Source organism: Aythya marila (genome assembly GCF_965140915.1).
Source record: "Aythya marila genome assembly, chromosome: Z".
Lineage (NCBI taxonomy): Eukaryota > Metazoa > Chordata > Aves > Anseriformes > Anatidae > Aythya > Aythya marila.
Genome location: NC_139080.1, coordinates 30,765,550 through 30,786,513, shown reverse-complemented (window position 1 = coordinate 30,786,513; position 20,964 = coordinate 30,765,550). Strand labels below are relative to the sequence as shown.

At 33.7% G+C, this 20,964-nt stretch overlaps 1 protein-coding gene across 6 annotated transcripts in view; it reads right to left on the bottom strand.

Moving 5' to 3' along the window:
* KDM4C (lysine demethylase 4C) overlaps positions 1 to 20,964 on the bottom strand; it is a 287,286-nt gene that overhangs the window by 224,386 nt on the left and 41,936 nt on the right. For all 6 annotated transcript variants that reach the window (XM_082783468.1, XM_082783469.1, XM_082783470.1 and 3 more), the window contains exons 8-9: positions 12,078 to 12,181; positions 6,899 to 7,036 (exon numbers count right to left, since the gene is read on the bottom strand). In XM_082783468.1, the coding sequence (XP_082639594.1) occupies positions 6,899 to 7,036; positions 12,078 to 12,181 (242 nt within the window). The remainder of the gene's footprint in view (positions 1 to 6,898; positions 7,037 to 12,077; positions 12,182 to 20,964) is intronic.

The following is a 20,964-nucleotide window of genomic DNA, read 5'->3' as shown; positions in this document are numbered from 1 at the left end:
ATGAAAAGTCTCAGAATATGAATTTGCTATTACTTGCTCTACCAAAATGGGAAGATTCAGAAAACTACAGAATATTATTCTGTTAAGCTCATAGGTGAAAATATTTTTATTATTATACAGAAATAGGAGTTGATGGCATCTGAACCTTCAAAGACAACAACTGTAAATAATTCAGATTGTACCAGGTAGACAAATAAAGATACTGCACAGCATGCACACTGTATCATTTGGATATATACGAAGTTAAAAAGCTGAATTGTACAGACACTCATGCTATAGAAGGCTTTTAAAACTACCTTTAGTAACATATTCCTAAAACTGTTACAGTTCTACACTCAACATATGTCACAAAACTAGAAAACTGGAAGCAAGCAAGCTATTGCCCATTGTCCCCATCACAGTAATAGATCTCAGGCCACAAGAACCATGTTTTAGAGAGAAACATTTTTATAGGCGATGTCCTCAGGAAGTACCAAGTTTGTGAAAGTAGGAATCAAACCAGGGAAATAGAAGACAGCTGTAAGATGGGCAAAAATAGAAGATAAAGAACATCAAGATTTAAAAAAAAAAAAAAAAATAGAAAAAGTGTTCCATGACAATCATAAAGCTGAGAGTATGCTCACGACACTACAATTGTAAAGTAAAAAAGGAAAAAAAGAAAAAAAACAACTGCAGAATGCGCAGGATGTGGCATGCTATCATCATGACCAGAAATGGGAAGTGTGTAAGTATGTCTGGCTCCTGAATCCTTGCAATATTTCATTAGCAGCCAAGTCAATATAAGGAGGCTAATTATGATTTCTAGTAAGTAAATGCATTCAACTTTTACATCTTGAATGATGTTAATACCATTGCAAACTAATGTATCAACACGTATGCTAAAAAAAAAAAAAAAAGTTACCTTGACAAGAGAACATAATTCAAACTAGTAAGATGAACTGATGAAATAATCATTCATGAGCTCACTTGTAGCTATTTCTGACATTCAGTACTAAAACATGGTTGCAGGAGTAGCAAGATTCTTTTTAAGCCTAAATCCTTATATCATTCATCTCCATTCCCCCCCAAAAAAGGGGGGGATTTAGTGGATTTTTATTTTTTTTTAAGAGATAACTGTACCGTTTTATTGAACAAAAGCAACTAAACATCCTTCTTTAACAAAGTTTTACCTTGATAAATCCTGAGAGGTGGAAAACTGTTTTTGTGTGGTCAGTAAGTATAATTTCTTCTCTGATATGTTTATTTAAGTCATGCATATTGTTTCTCAATACACATTTCATAACAAATATATTGTTTGGATAAAATAAACTGGGCACAGCTATCCTCAAGAAAATTACTTTTACCCAAATAAATCACGATAGTAAATAACTTTTCTTCCCTTTAAAACAGTCATAACTGCTTGAGGCTGTTGCAGCACAAAAACAAAATATCTTCACAAATGTCTCCAAACAGTCAAGCTGAAAATCTAAGCCAAAGTTTCATTTAACAGCCTGTCAATTTTTTGATGTGAAGCTAATGAATGCAGTGGCAAACAAATCCATCAAACCTAACATCAAAACAACTGCACTTCATCCCACCAAAGGGAAAAATACAACCTGCAGGCCAGCACTTTGATCTAACCTATCCACAGAAAACACGTTGCTAAGCAGCTACCACCAAAGAATATGCATGAGTAATTACCAATATAATTTTATGAAAGAGAGCAATAATACTTAAGTAACCTCAGTTTCAAGTAGAAAAGGTCAGCAGACTTCTCTCTTCAGGTTCTACGCATCAGCTAAAGAACAAAAAGCTTTCCAATACAGAACCCTTCAACATCTGAAAACAAATCACGTTCTGAAATGAGCTACAGTACAAAGGAATCATTATAATGACTACTAAAATCACCTAGTGTGACTCTATCCCTGATAGATGGCAGTAAAATTTACATACATTTACAGTGAAGGAGAGTCCTCAAGTGGTCCCAGAAAACACACACAGCACAGTAGAGCAGTATTTGGAAATGCCCGTGCTTCCTCTGAAAGCTTTTGGAAGTATGGATGGGTATTGATTTGGGCAAGGGATGATAGGGACTTGTGAGACACTGAGACAAGAGGATTCGGAAAAGCAGCAGATGGGGGAATGTGGGGCTTTCAATCCAAGATGAAGAGGGAAGGAAAGAAACTAAAACAATCACCAGCAAATAAAGAACTAGAGAGCCCTCATCTGATCACCCTACTGCTGGACATTTTCTACACAGAACCTCCATCTCAACCCAGTTCTGTGAACATCCTTCAGCCAGCAAGGTTACGTGGGACCGTGCAGTCCTGACACACTATGCAAGGTCAGACAAAGTGCCTTGTCAAAAGATCCCCTGTAATTAGGAATACTGGCCTACATCTAGGTTCTTCAAACAACATTCATAAACAGCAGCAAGGTAAAAGCCAAAGGAAAAAAAAAAAAAAAAAAAAAAAAGCTTGAACATGAAAGCACAGGATTTTGTTGAAAATTTAGATCCGTTTCTGATTCTCAGTATCAAATTAAAGTGTATAAAGTTCATCAACCCTATCCACCGGAGCTACAATTTGGACAGGTGAAAATCATGACTGAAAACATGATTTTGGCAACTGTAAATGAGAGGTCTTGCACAGAGGGCCTTGTATGAGGGCAACATTGACATTCATTAAAAAAAATACAGTAGACAAAAATAGAACATTAATCAACATAGATGGTCTACAAACGTTTTGAGAGGGTAGACTAGGGGGCTCCGCTCACACAGCTACAAATTTAAATTTCTGCTCAAGGAACACAAGATTTTTCTCAGACTAGTGAAGTATCTTTTATCCAGTCTCTTCAGAACGATATTTATTTCATTAGAAATAAAAGAATTATGTGCAAATATTTATATTCAGTGACTGGAACACCAGAACATTACTCCTTCTTCAGCACTTAAGTTACTCTGAACAAATCAAAGTGTAAGTATATACTTACAAAACACACAGCTAGTTACTATTGGCCCAATGGCTTTAGCAAGAGCAATAAAATACATCGGAGCAAGGAAATTTAAAATGCACTTCCAATGCTGTTCCATTAGGAAGAAGAAAAAAAAATCTGTAGAAATATCCCACCTGCCCCATTCTACCATTTAAATTTTTCAAAAATAAATATCAGTCAACAACCTGTAATCATAGGATGACGGCTATTAAGAATATTTAAACCTTTGAATGCTTCTCCTACCCTCATACAACATAACAAGCACAGTTAAAGTACTTGCTAGCTGAGCACTACCTACCCTTTGAGTCTTTAAGTCCCACCATTACCATACATCAATCAGCACTTCAACATCCCTCCACACCACACGCATGTGCCAAGCATGATTGGTTTATTCCTTTCAGCAGTTACCTCCTATTTCTCTTCCTGCATGTTCTTGCCAGTAGGAAAAAGTCTGGAAATTGAACTATGCTCTTTCTCCTCTGGAGTTCTGGGACTTTTAGTACAGCTCACCTATTCCTCCAATTCCCCTTGTTTTTTGTTCTTCTAATCTATGTTACTTCTATTTAATTCTGTCTACATCATGTTTTCTATGACCTGTGTCGTTCCTGCCCATCATCCTCTACTTCTCACCCCATCTGTGCAGATGTTCCCACTTGACTCACAAAAGTAAGAACACAGCTTGAAGCAGCAGCCAAGTCACAGCAAACAGCACACTGGAGATGCCAGCTGGTATTACTTTTCATATGCTGCCCCTGAGTGGAAGTCTTACACAAACCGTAAAAAAAAAAAAAATAATAATAAACAAGCCAGAGGTATGTTCCTGCTCCCAGAGTTGATGGGTAGGCAGGCTACACATACGGAAACAAGGATTACAAGTTCAGCATTTTTAACGACAGAAAATCATTTGGGGAATTTTTATCTATAGTGTGTGCTTAACCAAAGTTTACACTGCTTAGGGACTAAATGATCTCTGATTTAATTAACATTTGCAATTGATTTCACAGAATCTTTAATATCATTTCATTTTATGCAGGAAAGCAATATTATCACGTAGCCTAAATATTTACTACAGCTTTAATGGAAATCTTTGCCTGTTTTTTTTTTTTTTTTTTTTTTTTTTTCCAAATTAATGTAGAACGAATATTGACTGTATTTCAGGTCTTTTTCTAAGTCAGAAACCCAGCTGTAAGTAATTAGAAGCTATTTTGTAAAAATGAATGTGTTGCTGTAGGAAGACAAATAATTAGTCATCAACATGCAATATTCTCTCATGAGAATACAGCAACAAACTGACCTAGATATTGCTGCATTTTGCTGACACAGGCAATTTCTGAAGTACAATACCATGGAACTAAGAGATCCAAACCTTTTTTTTTTTTCCAATTACAATTCTTGTACATACAACATACAGAAGAAATAGATAACAAACACAACATCAGCACTCTGAAGAATGACAAATGGAGATGTAAAGCTGTACTTTTTTTGTTGTTGTTTGTTTTGCTTTTTGTTTTGTTTTTTATGAAATTATCAGACCATCAAATAAAACTTACTGAAATGTAAGTATCCTTTGGGCAGACAGACTTCATACCTTTTTAATTAGTATTTTCATGAATTTTCCTGAAGTTGTTATAAAAATAATAATAGCCATCCTCATGTTTTTCTAGAGAAACACCATAATCAAGAAACAGAATACCCCCCTTGCAATAACTCTAACTTGTTTATGCTTCTGAAGTACCACACAATTACAATTTAATAGATAGCCATTTACTTTCCCTCCTTTCAATTTGTTTACCCTATTTGTACAGTATGAACAACATACGCAAGTATTATGAACTATTTCACTCCCTTTCTGTTAATCCATCTTTTTAAACAATTCCAGTAAAAATACAGAAAATCCTATTCACACTTTCTAGCATTTTCTTTTTCATTTAAAAAAGAAAATATAAAGTTTAATTCTTGTGTGCTTTTTACAATAAATTAAAAAAAAAAAAAAAAACATTAAGCAGTTTGCATTAAACAGCATTTGCCAAAGAAACTAGACTTCACATTTGACAATGGTTTCAAAGATTTCTCTACAGAGGGAGACTCACTGAGTCATTGATTTAGCTGCCCCTTTGAAACTTTCAAACATTTAATTGCAAACACCACAGAACTACTTCCATTTCTTATATTATGTATGTACACATACAATACTGTGCGTATGTATAAAGACCACAGGGGACGGAAGTAAGTCAATGTCCTAAAAGGAAGGTTTATCTGTGTGCTAGAGTTTTCATTAAATAGAACTGTGCTTACACTGTGTATGCCAAGACTACTCAGCTAAAAATTCAGAATTTAAGAAGTAATTTTGGAGTGATGTAAAGAAATAAAACTTCATTACCTTTAACAAATTATCTTTTAACTCTGTTGACTTTGATCCTGAATTTAAGTTTAGGGTATGACATGAGAAGTGAGAGGCCATGCTGGAGGCATAAAAGGTCAGTACTGGTGCTGCTGCACACAGTAAAGTAGGAAGTTCTTTTAAAAGCATAAGAAATACAAAGCCCGTACACTGAAGAGGATGAAGCTGCAGGTGTCACTAGCTTTTCTGCACCCCAAGTTAAAATTTACCATTCTTGACATTCAGGTATGCAAATTTTAGAGCCGCAGCACATCCATACCTTTTAAAATACAAGTCAGTTTACCCAGCACAAAAGGGGCTATGCATCCACGCCCATATTCCTCTCAACATCATTTCACTGTAGTTATCTACTGAAATTTTGAGCTATCAAATATTTAATAGACTTCACAGTCAATACTTTAACCATGAGCTATTAAAAACACAAGTTTCCCATTTAAGGTTAAGACCAAGCTGAGCATGCTAGATACATACTGACGTCTTCAGTATTTTCACTACCATTAGTACAGACATAGCACATGGAAAAAAAAAAAAAAAGATTTCTTCAAACCTTTTCCTTTTTGAAGCATATTTAATGTAATTAAGAATAATAATTAACAGGGACAAGGATCATAAAATTCTGTTTTTTGAGAAAATCTCAAGACATGATGTCTTCCAAATGAAAGAGTTTAGTGAGAGCTAACTGTTATTACTTAATTGATAAACCTCATTTTGCACTGAACAGCCTTATCAGCTTATTAGCTAATTTTCTTAGCTATTATATTATGCAAATCACGTTATTTTGGTTTTGTCAATAATGTCCATGTCAATGCAGAAAATGTTTCTGCATTATGTGTTCTGGGAAGCATACTGACTTACAGTTACCTAAGCCATAATTCTGAGAAAAACCGTACAACATTGAAAAACAGTAACAAGCACTCACTGGACAAATTGTGTGCTTTCATGTTGCGTATTTACTCACATGCTACGTATGAAAATTAAAAAAGATGTATGCTATGTACCAAATTTTTTCTGAAGTATATTCAGTAAAGCACACCTGACTTTAAAACCTGCAAATATCTATTCTGTGCTCACAGGTACTTTATCATCTTGTAGTATAGCATATATTCACATTAAAGAAGATAAAAGTTGAATTTGTTTCTTTAAACTTTATTTTCAGTTTAATCATTTATGGTTCTTTTCCAGGTATCAGAATTCCAACTTCAAATGAAGTGTCTTCACAAGCAGTGCAGCTCAGAGCAGAATTCAGTCATATACCCTCCATTTGTGTAGTTTCAGCTTAAAAACTCTATAAATAGGACTGATTTTTGAAGAACAATATATAAAGTAAGCTTCAATCAAAATTCATTACTGAGAGGAATATATGTTGCTGGCAAGAAAAAAAAAAGCAACTATAACTAAAACTTTAGCGGTAGTTTAAGTTACTAGCTGAAAGTTCTCCCTTTCTCACTGGCTTTCACAGATTCCCACCAGAAATAACCAACAAAAAGACTTTCTTATACATCATTTTTCTGCAATATGACTTACCAACTTTGCTGCCTTTCCATAGTCAATCCATCGGATAGTGGCAAAGTTTGTTGACTCTGCACAGTTAAAACCATGGTTGAATCCTGCATGGTATCCATATGGGAAGGTGATTATAAATTCCCCTGCCTCTTGTGTAACCTATAGCATTTAAAAAAAAAAAAATGCAACGTAAGTTCTGCTCCTGAAGCAATCAAAACTATACTTGCCCCTTTACAATTATCCAAAGAATGCTTTTTCCCCCTGCACACAATTGTGATTTAACACATACAGAAATAAAATATTTGAGACAGTGGTTTTTTTTTTTTTACTGTAATTTGGATAGCTTCTCAGCATAGCTACATGTATTTACAAATTCAGAAAGTACTTCCAAGAAAGAAAGTCTTGAAAGAGTTATTTGCTGGGAAGACGACCTGGCAGGATTGGGAACTGACAAAGACACTGGAAAGAATGTACCAATTTTCTTGACCAAGAGGAAGCAAAGACATGGTGGTCAAAAATACCCATACTCTTCCATCCCAAAATACTAATACACACTAATTGTTGAACAAAATATTCTGTTTGCTGCCCTGAAATTGTTTCCCTAAAATTGCACCAGAACCATTTCACTGTTCTTGAAGAGAGACCTCATGCTCACCTTTCTCTCCCATATCCACCTGAGGGACTGACTGGGCTTTTAAGTCGTATTGATGATTGAGTATAAAATAGGGGAAACTAAGTTAGTGAGCCTTGGCAGTTAGAGAAAATGTTTTATACCAATGGAACACATTAGAAGTACAACAGTGAAGCACGATACATTTGGGTCCTCAAGGCAGTATCTTCAAACCAGTTCAGACAGGAAATGAGAAGTAAGAATTACCAATGGCACTGCACCAATTATTCAGCATTACATCTACTAACACCAAAGGGGATTCTTGCATTGGATATACCATCTAGTATGTCCCAGTTTTAAAGTGGCATTTTAATTGCTTAAGCATTACTTTAAATTTGATTTTAATGTGCCTCTGTTCTTCTACTCATTCTCTTTAAGCATAATGGACATAATAATTCCAGTACTACTCATGGCCATAATTCTAAATACCTACAGAACAGGGGACCTCGAAGAAGATTCTCAAAGAGGAAAAACTTGACTACAATTAAGCTCTGGCACTGCTTTAGAAAATAAGCAAGGGTAGTTCTAAATAGAAACTCTGTTCTTTCCAAGTACAACAAATAGCAATCAAAATAAAAGTGTGCTGAGACCATTGACTCAACACAAAGTTACAGGAAGAAAAAAATAAAATTGACTGTATTTTGTATAGACTGAAAGAAATCAAATTCCTAGCAGTTTGCAAGATCGGACATCAGATATAAAAGGATTCCAGAATAAATTACAAAAACATGGAGTAAGGTAAGCAAAAATTGGTCATGATATTCTTTTTCAAGAAGCAAAATTAAAAACATTCATCTTCCTGCGCTCTCATGGACTGATGCTCTCCTCTGGAGATGAAGAAAAAGACAGCACTTCTGGTCACTCACTGATGTTCTTTCTGGGAGATTAAAGCCATACCTCTGTAAAGTCAGACACAAAGACTGTATTGAGGACAAGCTAGCCAAAGACCAGAAATGGCACGCTGTCTTCTCAACTTTCTGCTAAAAGTTAATCAATAAACTAGAAGATTCAGAAGTAAACAGTCAAATGAGATTCCCCATACCCTGATGTGTCTTTTTACATGACAAACACATCAGAAGACAGGCTCACTAAAAAGCAAACATCCACTTAAACTCAGCAGATAATCTGAGCAATGACAGATGACTGTTCAACAAGACACATTTACTGATTACAGCAAAATATGAGACTTCCTAGAGATTAAATAGATTTTCATTGTGTGACAGTGCTTTATATAAGCAATACAGCAACTAAGGAGTTGGAAAGGAAAATAAAGACACTTTTTTTTTTTTTTTTAAGGGAAACCCGTGGTTTTAAGTAGCAAAAAGTGTAATACTTTAAACAATTACCAAAATTAAAATCACAGTTTGAAATATTTTTTCTATTAAGAATCTGCTTTTAGAAGACTCCTTTAGCACCCTCAAAGTTTTCATCTGATAGTTTTACAAATCCTTTCTGTGCTTATTATGCTTAATGCAAGAATAAATACACAGGGTTAATGTTTCACCTATTGATGCAAATTTCTGATGCAAATTTCTGATAGTATTATGGGAGGCTGCAAAGAGGAAAAATAAGAAAAACATGCTTAGCAGAAAATCTAAGGCCTGAAAAATAGTATTTTACTTTTTGCGTTTGCACTTCGCAAGGTTAATATTTTTGTGGGTTCATATGCAGTGTATACATGCAAACACAGATACAGGTGCATATATTATAACTGCTACTATAGTACTCCAACAATCGCTGTGGGAATGTTTAAGAAAGATTATTCTCAATGCTAGCAACTCCAAAATTTATCTCAATACACCCTCCCACTGCTGACAGTTTAGCAGGTGTTCTATTGCAACAAGCAGCAGTTCAGCTGCCACCTGGTAGGCGTAGGCTGTCTTATCAGCGTTCAGCACATTTCCACTTCTATCACTTTGAGCCATGAGAGATCACAGCCTGGTTTTCTCTATTCACTTTCTCACTGAATCCCATTAATTACAATTACACTTGGGTACAGTCTGCTTTCTCCGAACACTAGGTGACAGAACCAAACTTAAATTTTTAACTATTTCTAGCACTTTCATTTAAAAAACATAGAATACAGGTTAAATCAATACTCTGAAATAAGAACATCAACTCCTTCACCACCTCAAATGTGTGGTACTGAAAACAAATCCATTGGCATTCAGCAAGATGCTACTTCAAACACAAACTACCCAAACTCATATTGTTCAGAGTAAAATTCAGTAAATCCAAAACTATAAATCCGGTTATAAAACCTTTCATTTTGGAAGGTTTCATCTGACATTTCATGATAAAGCACAAGGTTATGAAGGGAATCAGTAGTTACCTATATATTACAAAAACTGAACGCAGCAACTACATTTCCATATGATAATACATCATTCAGAAAACAAACTACTCTTTTCTATTAATAATTTATTCAAAAAGAAGCTTGTTTTCCAAGGCAGGCAGTATGATACTAAATGCCTGCATTTCTTCAATTTTATACATAGGTTGATTTAAGCATAAAAAGTGAAGTAATCTTCCAAAAGGCATACAATCAATGGCTTCATCCCAAATATATTCCCTGTCTTGAAGACTAATGCTGTATTTCTCACAAGATTCTTTTAATCAAATAACCTTTTTAAATTTGTACTTACTGTTTTACTAAAAACATTACATAACTGTCTAGTGCCAGTTACTGCTGTTTTACTAGTAATAGTGCTATTGATAATCAATGTTGTTGTTGACAATGGTATAAATGTTTGAGAACATTTTATATTGTTGACAAGTATCTGTAGTAGAATACATTTAAGGACATAATCTCTAATTATATTTACTTCTTGAACAATGGATTCACTTCATGTGGTATTATTTAGGCTACAAATTACAGGATATCATAAAGTTATCCTATAGCTCTGAGATTACCTGTTTCTGTATTCTTTCACTTAAAATATTGCCTGCTGTGTTTTGTGGATTGTAGTATTTTATGCTTCTATATAATATATATATATAAACATTCACTTAAGTGTTTTTGTGGGCTACATTTCCTACTGTCACATAAACAACTGAAAGAGATGGAAAGCACTGCATAATCCTATATACTGCACAGGGGAACGTGAGAAGCTGAGTTTGTATACAAAGGTCCACATGATACCAATAAACAAATACACACTAAAACAGAAGCAACAGAAACATCAAGAATAAAAGAGGGGTATGGTGAGGACAGTTTACAGGACTACTTTGCAGCAAGAACAGAGTGAGAATCATAACTGATTAGTGATCAAAAGGCTTTTATGATCCTGGAATAAGATAAACAGATGTTCAGGCTGGGGAATTTCCAAATCAAGAGGTAGTCTTCTAAGCAGGCTTGCAAAACCATTGAATTTAGGTATTTAGAATTTTAGAAAACATTCAGTATATAAAATACATATACTTAAGGAAAAAGCAATGCAGTAGAAATGCTTTTACTGTCAGACACCTACAGGAAGTTCAAAGTTCAAGCGAAAATGTTCTAAGTGAAAAAATTGGGAAGAAAATCTTGTAGGGAAGAATAACAAACAGAAAACTTCAGACATTTTTGAAAGCAGCTAAGTTCTAAATTCATCTAAAATGAATACTACAATTTCTTTTTCCCGCTTCCTGTATACATAAATTTGTTCTTAAGTATCCAGTCTGCTACTACCCAGCAGTCCAAAATAACCATTCTCTATTTTTGTAATACTACAGCTTTTTGTATTACGTATTTTAAAATTACGTAACAGTTCTTTCAGTTTTACTCCACCCTGTAAATACTCTGAGGCTTTTTATATCATAATACAGTCCTATTAAATTACATCAGAAAAGCAATAGAGACATTAAAAAATGAAGCATTTAAGATTTTAGGTATATAATTTTATATATATATATATATATATATATATATATATATATATATATATATATATATATATATATATAATATTTATATATATATAATATTTATATATTATATATTAATATATAATGAAATTACTAATATATATAATATATATTACTAATATATATATTAGTAATTTCATTATATATTAATATATAATTAATTATATAATATTAATATGTAATATTATATAATAAACATATATTATATATTATTAATATATTAATATATAATTGATATATTAACATATATATTAATATATACATTAATAAAAATATTAATATAATTTTTATTAATACAGCTAGTTAAGCAGGGTTTCAGACAACTAAAAATCACATGCAAGCTTTCATGGAAGTAAAATAGAAAGAAAAAAAAACGGTGATCCCTTAAAAGCACAGATACTTTCAGGGTACAGACTGTGACAACTGTGAGTGCTCTCTACTGGAAAATTCCAAGCTAAATCACGTGAGATTTCTAGCATTAGAAACACTTGTTTTCATCTTCTCATGGAGTCTGTGCCTAAAAAAAATATAATTTTGCCTCAACTTCACTACGAACAATCTTTATAATAAACACAAAATAATTCGACATATGAATGCACAGTTTAGAAATAAACACAAACATACCTTGTCAAAAGGAATTCCATACTTTTTCAATATGGAGGGAGAAATCAGTGTCATCTTGTGGCGAAGAAAAGCACCGCATCCTTGAGAGCTGCTTGGGAAGAAACCTAATAAGGCAAGAGAAGCAAAATTGGGTATTCTTTAATTAAAATAACAAGGATATTTTTATATTTTATTTTTTATATTTAACAACACTTCAAACTTTTTGTATTTTTTTTATTTGGTCATTGTTAGCTGCTGAGAAACTTGTATAAAAGGCAAATTCATCTCCTACATTTTTTAGCTGATTTTCAGCTTTTGTTTTTTAAAGAACTGATTTTTCAACATACAATTTGGGCATCCTTTTCTTTCCTTTTCCAGAAATACTTTACTCTGTATTTTCCCTCTTTCATGTTTATACTCCTGCACACCTGAAAATCAAGTACATCATTAAAATGTAGGAGGACTATACAATTATTACATTTAGCTAGCACATATTATCTATACAGGAAAAAAAAAAAAATCTATCTAAAAAAGGCCAGGTAGTATGGAAGCATCATTCTTAACTATTCCCCACAGAGGTATCTAATGGGGGGAAGGAGACAGGTTGCTTTTTGTTGTTGTTGTTCTTGCTTCTTTACATCTTGTTCTGATTCTATGAACAAAGTCTGTTATTCAGATTTCAATTTTCTTGATTTTTTATGCACTATTTCATTAGCGCTTGGTTCATTAACTAATGATACAATCTAGTTGACGAGAGCAAAGTTACATTCACCTCACTTTGACTTTTGTCAAAAAGTCAGTCATTTTTGACTGTGTTAAAATCTAACATCACTCAAGTCTTACAAAATGTTAGCACTAACAAACCAACAGAACTAGAGTAATGAGTAAATTGTTTCCCTTTAACAATCAGCTACGACTAGAAGCTATTATTTTTGTTGTTGTAAAAAGATATTTTTATTATTAATCTTTACGGTCTTTTTAGTGTTTGCACTAGAACATTACCAAGAATCACCAAGAGATATATAGTATCTAGATAAAGGATAAACTACAATTCATCCATATAACAATCACAGAAAATGTGTTATTTTACTGTATCAAGCATACAACATTTGAAAATAACACATTTTTATGAAGTCCAACTTCATTAATTTATTTCACTTTCTTCTGGAGAGAGTATTTTTTTCCAACATTACCAAGACTTATTAACATCAATAGTTTACTCCACTGTATGCCATTTATTCCTGAGTGATTTCAGCAACTTCAGAAAGTTTCATGGGCTACTACTGAAAAATAAAATGCTCTTAAATGTAATCAATTCAAAAAATTATCTTAATTTCCAGAAAGCAGAATTAAGGCACAAAGGAATTTCCCATAACTAACAGATACAAAATCAACTACTCATTACGAAAAAGTCTCCTTAATAACAGTATTAATAGTAATTCAGTAATTTTTGGTTAATGTATTAATCAAGAACACCACTCAACTTTGTCCAACCTGCATTATAATCACTTTGCTGGGAAGAAAAAAATGTCTGGTAAATGTATGAAAGCAGAAGAGGTCACTCAAGAAAAATGCAGAAAACAAAATAACTAACAGTATAAAAATTTTGTTTAGTTGATATGAAATTAGCAACAGGGCATTTAACCAGTATGAAATGACTCTCTGTCATCAATTTACTGTGTTTGGACAAGTAGTTGTATCCCTCCTCTCAAGTAAACATTATTCTGCCATTCACAGAAACAGTGTCAAGCCTGGTACAGTAACACTACTAAACTAACATCACTATTAGATGAATAACAACTTCAAATCAATTAACCATCTAATATATAGATGGTGGATGGTATAGTCTAAATAGATAAAATCTCAGCAATTTTCCATAATATACAGTTTATTCTGTACTGTCATATTTAGTTTCTTTCTAATATAATTCTCACATTTACATCCATTAACCATCCTAGAATTCTGTAGCCATCTTAAAATGAACACACTACATTGGTACGTTCCCTGCATATTCTTTTCTAGCATACTCCCCAGTCCTGTCGGAACGATTTTTGTTCTAAGTTACTGGAAAAAAAGTTTCCCTAAGGATCAAAGGTGTAACATACACTTACACTACTTAAATCTATATTAAGAGAAATTTACAGGATTTACTGACATTTGTTGTGATTACAGGGCCCTACCAGTGAAATCAAAGGTGCTGCCAACACATTCTATGCCACTATAAAATATTTTTCTGACTCTTTCAAAGCTGATGCTTGGACACACAAATTTTCCAGTCCCATTCTCAGAAATGCTCCCCTTCAATGAACAAAGGTAGAAAGGAAGGTAGCATCTCCTCATTATAAGACTGTTCATCAGAAGGTCTTTTGTTCTACCCAGGCTAAAGATAAGGTCACGCAACTTTTCCTTCAGCAAAGAAAAACCCTGAAAGATAATGGGCTAAAGGATATCTAAAGACCTACTAATCCATTGAATAGAGGACGTTGCATTGGAAGTTTCACAAGACCTTCACAAATACATTAAATGCACAGACAGAGAGGAATAAGCTTTCTCACAGAACACTGCAATTTAAATAATAGAAACACCATATAATCTTCTATCTCCTTTGTTAAATTTTCAATTATTTTTGATCCCAGATCAGAATCACGCAAACACTTAAGTTGATGTTAGAATTACCAATTTACAGGTTTCGCATTAATCCTGAATACCTAGTGAATTCCCACAACAAGACTGCAAATCTAGAAAAAAAATACTGCAATCTAGAATTCAAGTTCCGTAGAAGATTCATGCTTTTATTAATTACATGAAATTAAGCACTCATTAGCTCTACATCAAGTCTACAAAAGCGGTTATTTTGTGGTATTATTTTGTGCAACCCCAATTTCACAGACAGTCTTTTTAGACCTGGTAGACCTCTTCTATCCCTACTCTCAATACTTACATTTCATCATCTGTACTCTACCCATCCTCTTCCCTACTCACCCTCTCGTAAATGATTACACAGAACACAAAATGATAATTCAAAACAATTCCTTCAGAAGAACCAAAGATCAGTATTCAAAGATTAGGGCAAAACAGATAGGTTGCACAATGATTTTCATCTACAAGATAACAGACCATCTGGTTCAAAATTCTCCAATCAATTTAAAGAAACTGATATTCTGAACATCTAGAGCAGATTAGAATGATCTCCAAGATAAGAACATGATTCAACATATGGTGGACAAATGTTTGGGTACAAACACATACACTGCAGGTAGAGTACATTTATGCAGCAAACAGAAGGTCCCACTCAAGCTTTTTAACAGCCTTATGTAGTTAGCACAAGCAACAAAAGCAAAGATTATGTGAAAACACAGGCTTCAGACTGTGCTGAGAATCAAAAACACGCTCTCAGATAACTCCACATACATACTCTGTCAAGTAACATAAACCAAAATAAGATAACTTTACACAAGGTAACCAATGCTATTTGCGCTAATAAAACTGTTTTGGTTGTTAATGCTAGGCCAGTGAAGACTATTCCCCTTCACTAGAAAATGTCACCTTTATGGAATTTCTGGTTTTATGATCCATTTTCCAGACACAAGTCAAACCATTCTCATCTTTATGGGAAGCTGGCAGCAGAGGCTACTAAGCAGATTGCTAGCTGTATCTGACGAAGACAAGATTCACACACACATACAACACTGCTGCAGTGAGACACATTAAAGAGTGCATGAAAATGATCAAGGAAAACGACAAATTCAAAATAAGGCTGGCTCAATTAATTATTGAGGGACAGTGAGCATCATTAACCATACAGCTTTATAACTTTTTTTCCAACCTAAAGCTATAGGTTGTATCAGGTGACCATAACATCACCAGTTATCTCTCATGAAAACTGAAGTGGGTTGGGTTTTATCCTCCAGTTGATCAGCATTCTTAAAACAACTGGAATACTTCCATATACTACTAGTAATGTGTTCATAGTGATTTCAGTTAAACCACTTGGCTATGATTGTACATGAACAAATTATGGTATTTTTCTTCTCAAATTAGTAATTTGAAAGCATGCAAGTAGACTCCACAAGGCAAGTGACTAAATATTATCTTATATGATCAAAGATATCACAGTCTGGCTGGAAATTAAGTCATTATTTAACAAACACACAAAAATCGTATTCATAGGGAACTTTCAAATCAAATTCTAACCAGGGAATGAATGAGGCCATAATTCCTATCTTTTTCTTCATTTTCACACTCAAGTCTTCACCTCAAATTTTACATTAAGCATGTAATATTTTTAGCTTATTAATACTATTTGAAAATAAAAATATAAAATTTGCATCATAGGAGAACATCCTAAATTGCAAATACCTTTAATTTAACTTTACGGTAGTTAAAATTAATCCCAACTAAGTAATTAAGAAAGAAAGCTCAAAATTAAGGTGATTTTTCACTTACGTAGATATTCATTTAAAGGACTGCAGAACATACAAAGCATCAAACATAATTCAGAGATCGCAAGATCTACTCTTGGAACACGGGCAAATATAAAGATTGCGTTTTCTAGTCTATTTTCTACATTTTGCTTTGGTAAGTATACATAAAAAAAAGATAACATTTTAAAATTAATTTGCCATGATTTGAATTAATTTGATTTAACTTAGTGTATTGTACATAAAAGAAATTCAGAGGATAAGTTTGCATGGCAACATTCCTCACAAAGCAGCAGTGGCAATCTGTATGCTGTATAAAGCAAAGAGTACAAAAGACACAAAAGAAGAAAGTTCTGTGAAATGTGTTATTATGCCCAGATGATTATGTTACAGCCCTGAGTTTATTACCTCTTATATGTGACTTTCTTGACTCACTTAACTATCAATTGAGATAAACTCCAATTCTTCAGCAGCTGCAGTTTTCAGATGTTAAGAGCCTTACAAATTATGCAAGTTCTACATCAAATTCCATTTAAACAATTATTTATAGTCATTTTCATATGTAACAGGTAATGACTTCTGCATCAAGTAGATTAATTAATACTATATAACATACAAAGCTTTTTCTAACACCACTACATACATAGAACGTTTCAAATTTTTACTTTAGTTTCTTCTGCAACATAACTGAACATCAGATAGATGTCATCTCTTCTCTAAAATAATTTCTGCAATTAAATCAACCATTAAAAGAACTTGAAAATCCTTTCAAATGTCATTTATGATTTGCCACGCTGCTGCTATTCTCTTTATTTTCTAACCCGTTTTGTGAAACAAAAAATCCTTAAGAATACCACAGTATTACAGATTAACATAACAACAAGTATAAAAATTGCAGTAACAGCTCACTTGAGATTTTTATTACATTTATGTCTACATAAAATTGAAAAAAATCCTACATAAATGAGAAAGCAGCTGAAGGGCAAAATCAAACTGTTGCCTTTATTAGATGCAAGTCTAATGTCTTTCAGATAAAATATTTGTAGGTGCCAGTCAATCAAGATTTCACTGCAAAGCAAAGATGAGAGCATTCATGCACAAAAGGTATGTATGATAATTGTGATGTGCAGACAAGATAATGGAAAATATACTAACCTTCCTTTAATTTTAATGTATCTACTGCTGCCTTGACTTAGACAACCTGCCACATTTAATGTAATATTTTATTATTTTAATTATTATAGGAGCATTCAGTTGATTCAGTAAGCATTAGTCAGCAGTTAGCCTTCCTGCATAAACTACTTTTCTTCAGATGTTGCACTCCTATAGAAATATGACTGAAAAAAATTAATAAACATTAAGTATTGACTCGTTTATGTTATGTTGCATTAATATTTAACATTAAGTAAGTTATAGCCATGTCGCTAACTTTTCATATTCACCTTCTTAACATACCCTTCTGTATACCTACCCTAAATTTACCCTACTGTAAAATTCAAACTGTATTTTAGCAGGCAGCTGTTGCAAAGTAGAGGATCAGAGAAGTCTTAAGCTCTGTAAGTATAATCAGAAATGGAAGTTTACAAATAAGTGAAAGTATGTTAAAATGAACATAAAGTTCATCATCTGTATGTTTAGAATTTCTTAGAACTTTCTTAGAAGAATATTCTTAGAAGAACTGCATCTTCCATACTGTAAGCTACTAGCTGGACCAAAAATACCATGAAAACACCCTATTCACTGAAAAGCAAGGTAGAAGTCAAACACTGAAAATTTAGGTAATTTCAAAGATGTTTGTCTGTAAAACTAACTCGCATACCTTACATTGCTTTTACAATGAGCATGTAATTTTCCAACAGAAACAAATCCAGTTTCATCCACTGAATATAATAAATAACATCTGAAATTTTATCTTCACTGTTCAATATCCGATCCTATCTTTTAATTGCTACTCACTGTTCAAAACCTGATTCTGAAATAAAAATAATTAAGTTTTGATCATCCTTATTATGATTCATCAAGGAAAGTAGACTTCTATTCATCACACACCTTTATAACTTGTAGCACTAACTATAAGCAGTAGTAGACAACTTCCATGCAGGTGTGCACTGAAAAAGGCTGATTTGACATGCTTGGGCAGCTTCACTAAATAAAGCTAAGGATGACTAATGATCAAGGAACTGCGTTCCTATTCCCAGCTGTGGAAAAAGGTGTACGTGTATTCCAATGCCAACGTTCCTTAGGCCTGACCCCTGCCTGTCTTGCATTACTGTAGTAGTTATAGCCCTAAGAACTGTTGCACTGGGTGAGCCTGAAGTCCTATTTAGCCTACTACCCAACTCTAATGAAGACATTCTGAGATTAAGACACTACTCCCCCCCCACCATATACCCTATCAGCTCGTGACAAACAGAAGCTTTGGAAATTTCCATTTCTCCCCCATGCTTTGTCCTGTTCCTCTTACTGTATTGAGACACTAGTAGAAGCAATAAGAGGTCTGAGCACTCTCACCATACAGTCTGCTAATATTATAGAAGTTTACAATATGCAACATAAATTCCCATGAAAATACATGGTTTTTTCTTTTTTTTTTTTTTCACAGAATCACAGAATTTCTAGGTTGGAAGAGACCTCAAGATCATCGAGTCCAACCTCTGACCTAACGCTAACAGTCCCCACTAAACCATATCACTAAGCTCTACATCTAAACGTCTTTTAAAGACCTCCAGGGATGGTGACTCCACCACTTCCCTGGGCAGCCTATTCCAATGCCTCACAACCCTTTCGGTAAAGAAGTTCTTCCTAATATCTAACCTAAAACACCCCTGGCGCAACTTAAGCCCATTCCCCCTCGTCCTGTCATCAGGCACGTGGGAGAACAGACCAAACCCCACCTCGCTACAGCCTCCTTTAAGGTACCTGTAGAGAGAGATAAGGTTGCCCCTGAGCCTCCTTTTCTCCAATTTTTTTTTGGTTTGGTTGGTTTTGTATTTAAAAAACATATAGCAAAGCATGCCTATCAAAAATAACTTACCTCTACAGATTTGGAAAGTAAGTCTAATATCCATGGAAAAACAGGTTATGTCAAAGAAAAATCTGAGATCTTTTTTTTTTTTTTTTTTTAAAGCCTGCACCAAACAGTGCCATCCTTCACTTTCAGTTAATTCTTAGAAAGAAGTAAACACGTGTTGCTGAAATTGCCTATTCTCCTTCACTCTTCCCCCACTCTTTATTAAAAAAAAAAAAAAAAAAAAAGGAATTTAAAAAAAAGAATAAAAAAGGTTTGGATAGAGTCATTATAAAACATTTAAATGTGAGTAGCTCATTTTAAAATGCTGCACAGCTATAACAGTCAATATGAAATTCTGTAATAAACATTACAGCAGCCAAAACATATCAAATGCAGATACTGAGATCATCTTCCCAGAAAATGTCAGAAGTAGACGTAGAGAATAGTTAAAATACAGCATCAAATCTTTGCTTCCCCTTTGTAATCTGCCAAGGTTTTGTAATCTGTCAAAGAATTCCAAAGCCAGATGCAGCTCCTACATATCCTCTAGCAGATTTCTTTGCCAGCATAGTTCAGTCTCCCCCTGAATCCATGTAGATTTTTATTATTGGATTTTAACCTTCTGAGACCCTTCAGAGTCTGCATACGTACTGGAAGATCCAATGAACACTCACCATTTAGTCACCTTTTCCATGCCAATCACCACAGGTCTTTATCATACCTGTTTCCATTTTATTCTTCTCCAGAATAAAAACTTTTAAAGAACGTAACAGTCCTTTATATGAAGTTTTCACCACTGTCCCTCCGCTATCTCTCTCTGAACCTTCTCCATATCTCTATCCTTTTACTCCCAGCTCATTTCCTATAAATCTTACAAATATCTATTAACCTTAGCATAAGTCAATGTCTCTTGCCCTGTCTATCACATGCATCAATTTGTTTATCAGTGAAAATAACAGCTTCAAGGTATGCATATGAAGAGTTCTGTGCTTTTAAAGTCATAGAGAAGGATGGAGAAAGTAGAGAAGTGGCAATTTTCTCAACTAAAAAAAAAAAAAGGGAAAAATTAGGAACAGTATAAGTAATTATCCAGATTGAAATCTATCTTTTTAATGTGTTTGTCATTTTTGTTTTTTATTATAGTTTATTATATTTTTATTATAGTGTGAGCTCACATCTTCACTTTCACATCTCAGTGACACATTCATGTCAATTAGTGATCGCAGTGACTAGTTTAAACATCAAGCATATATATGCACATAAACAGATACAAAAAGAAAATAACAAACATTTCCAGATGATGGCCCTGTGCCTTGGTTTCAGCTGAGGCAGAGGTAATTTGCTTCATGGTGGCCAGTAACCGTGCTGTGTTTTATGAGAAATATAATGCTGATAACACATTGATGTTTTAGTTGCTGCAGAGCAGTGCTTGCACTAAGTCAAGGACTCCTCAGCTTCTCGCACTGCCCTGCTAGGG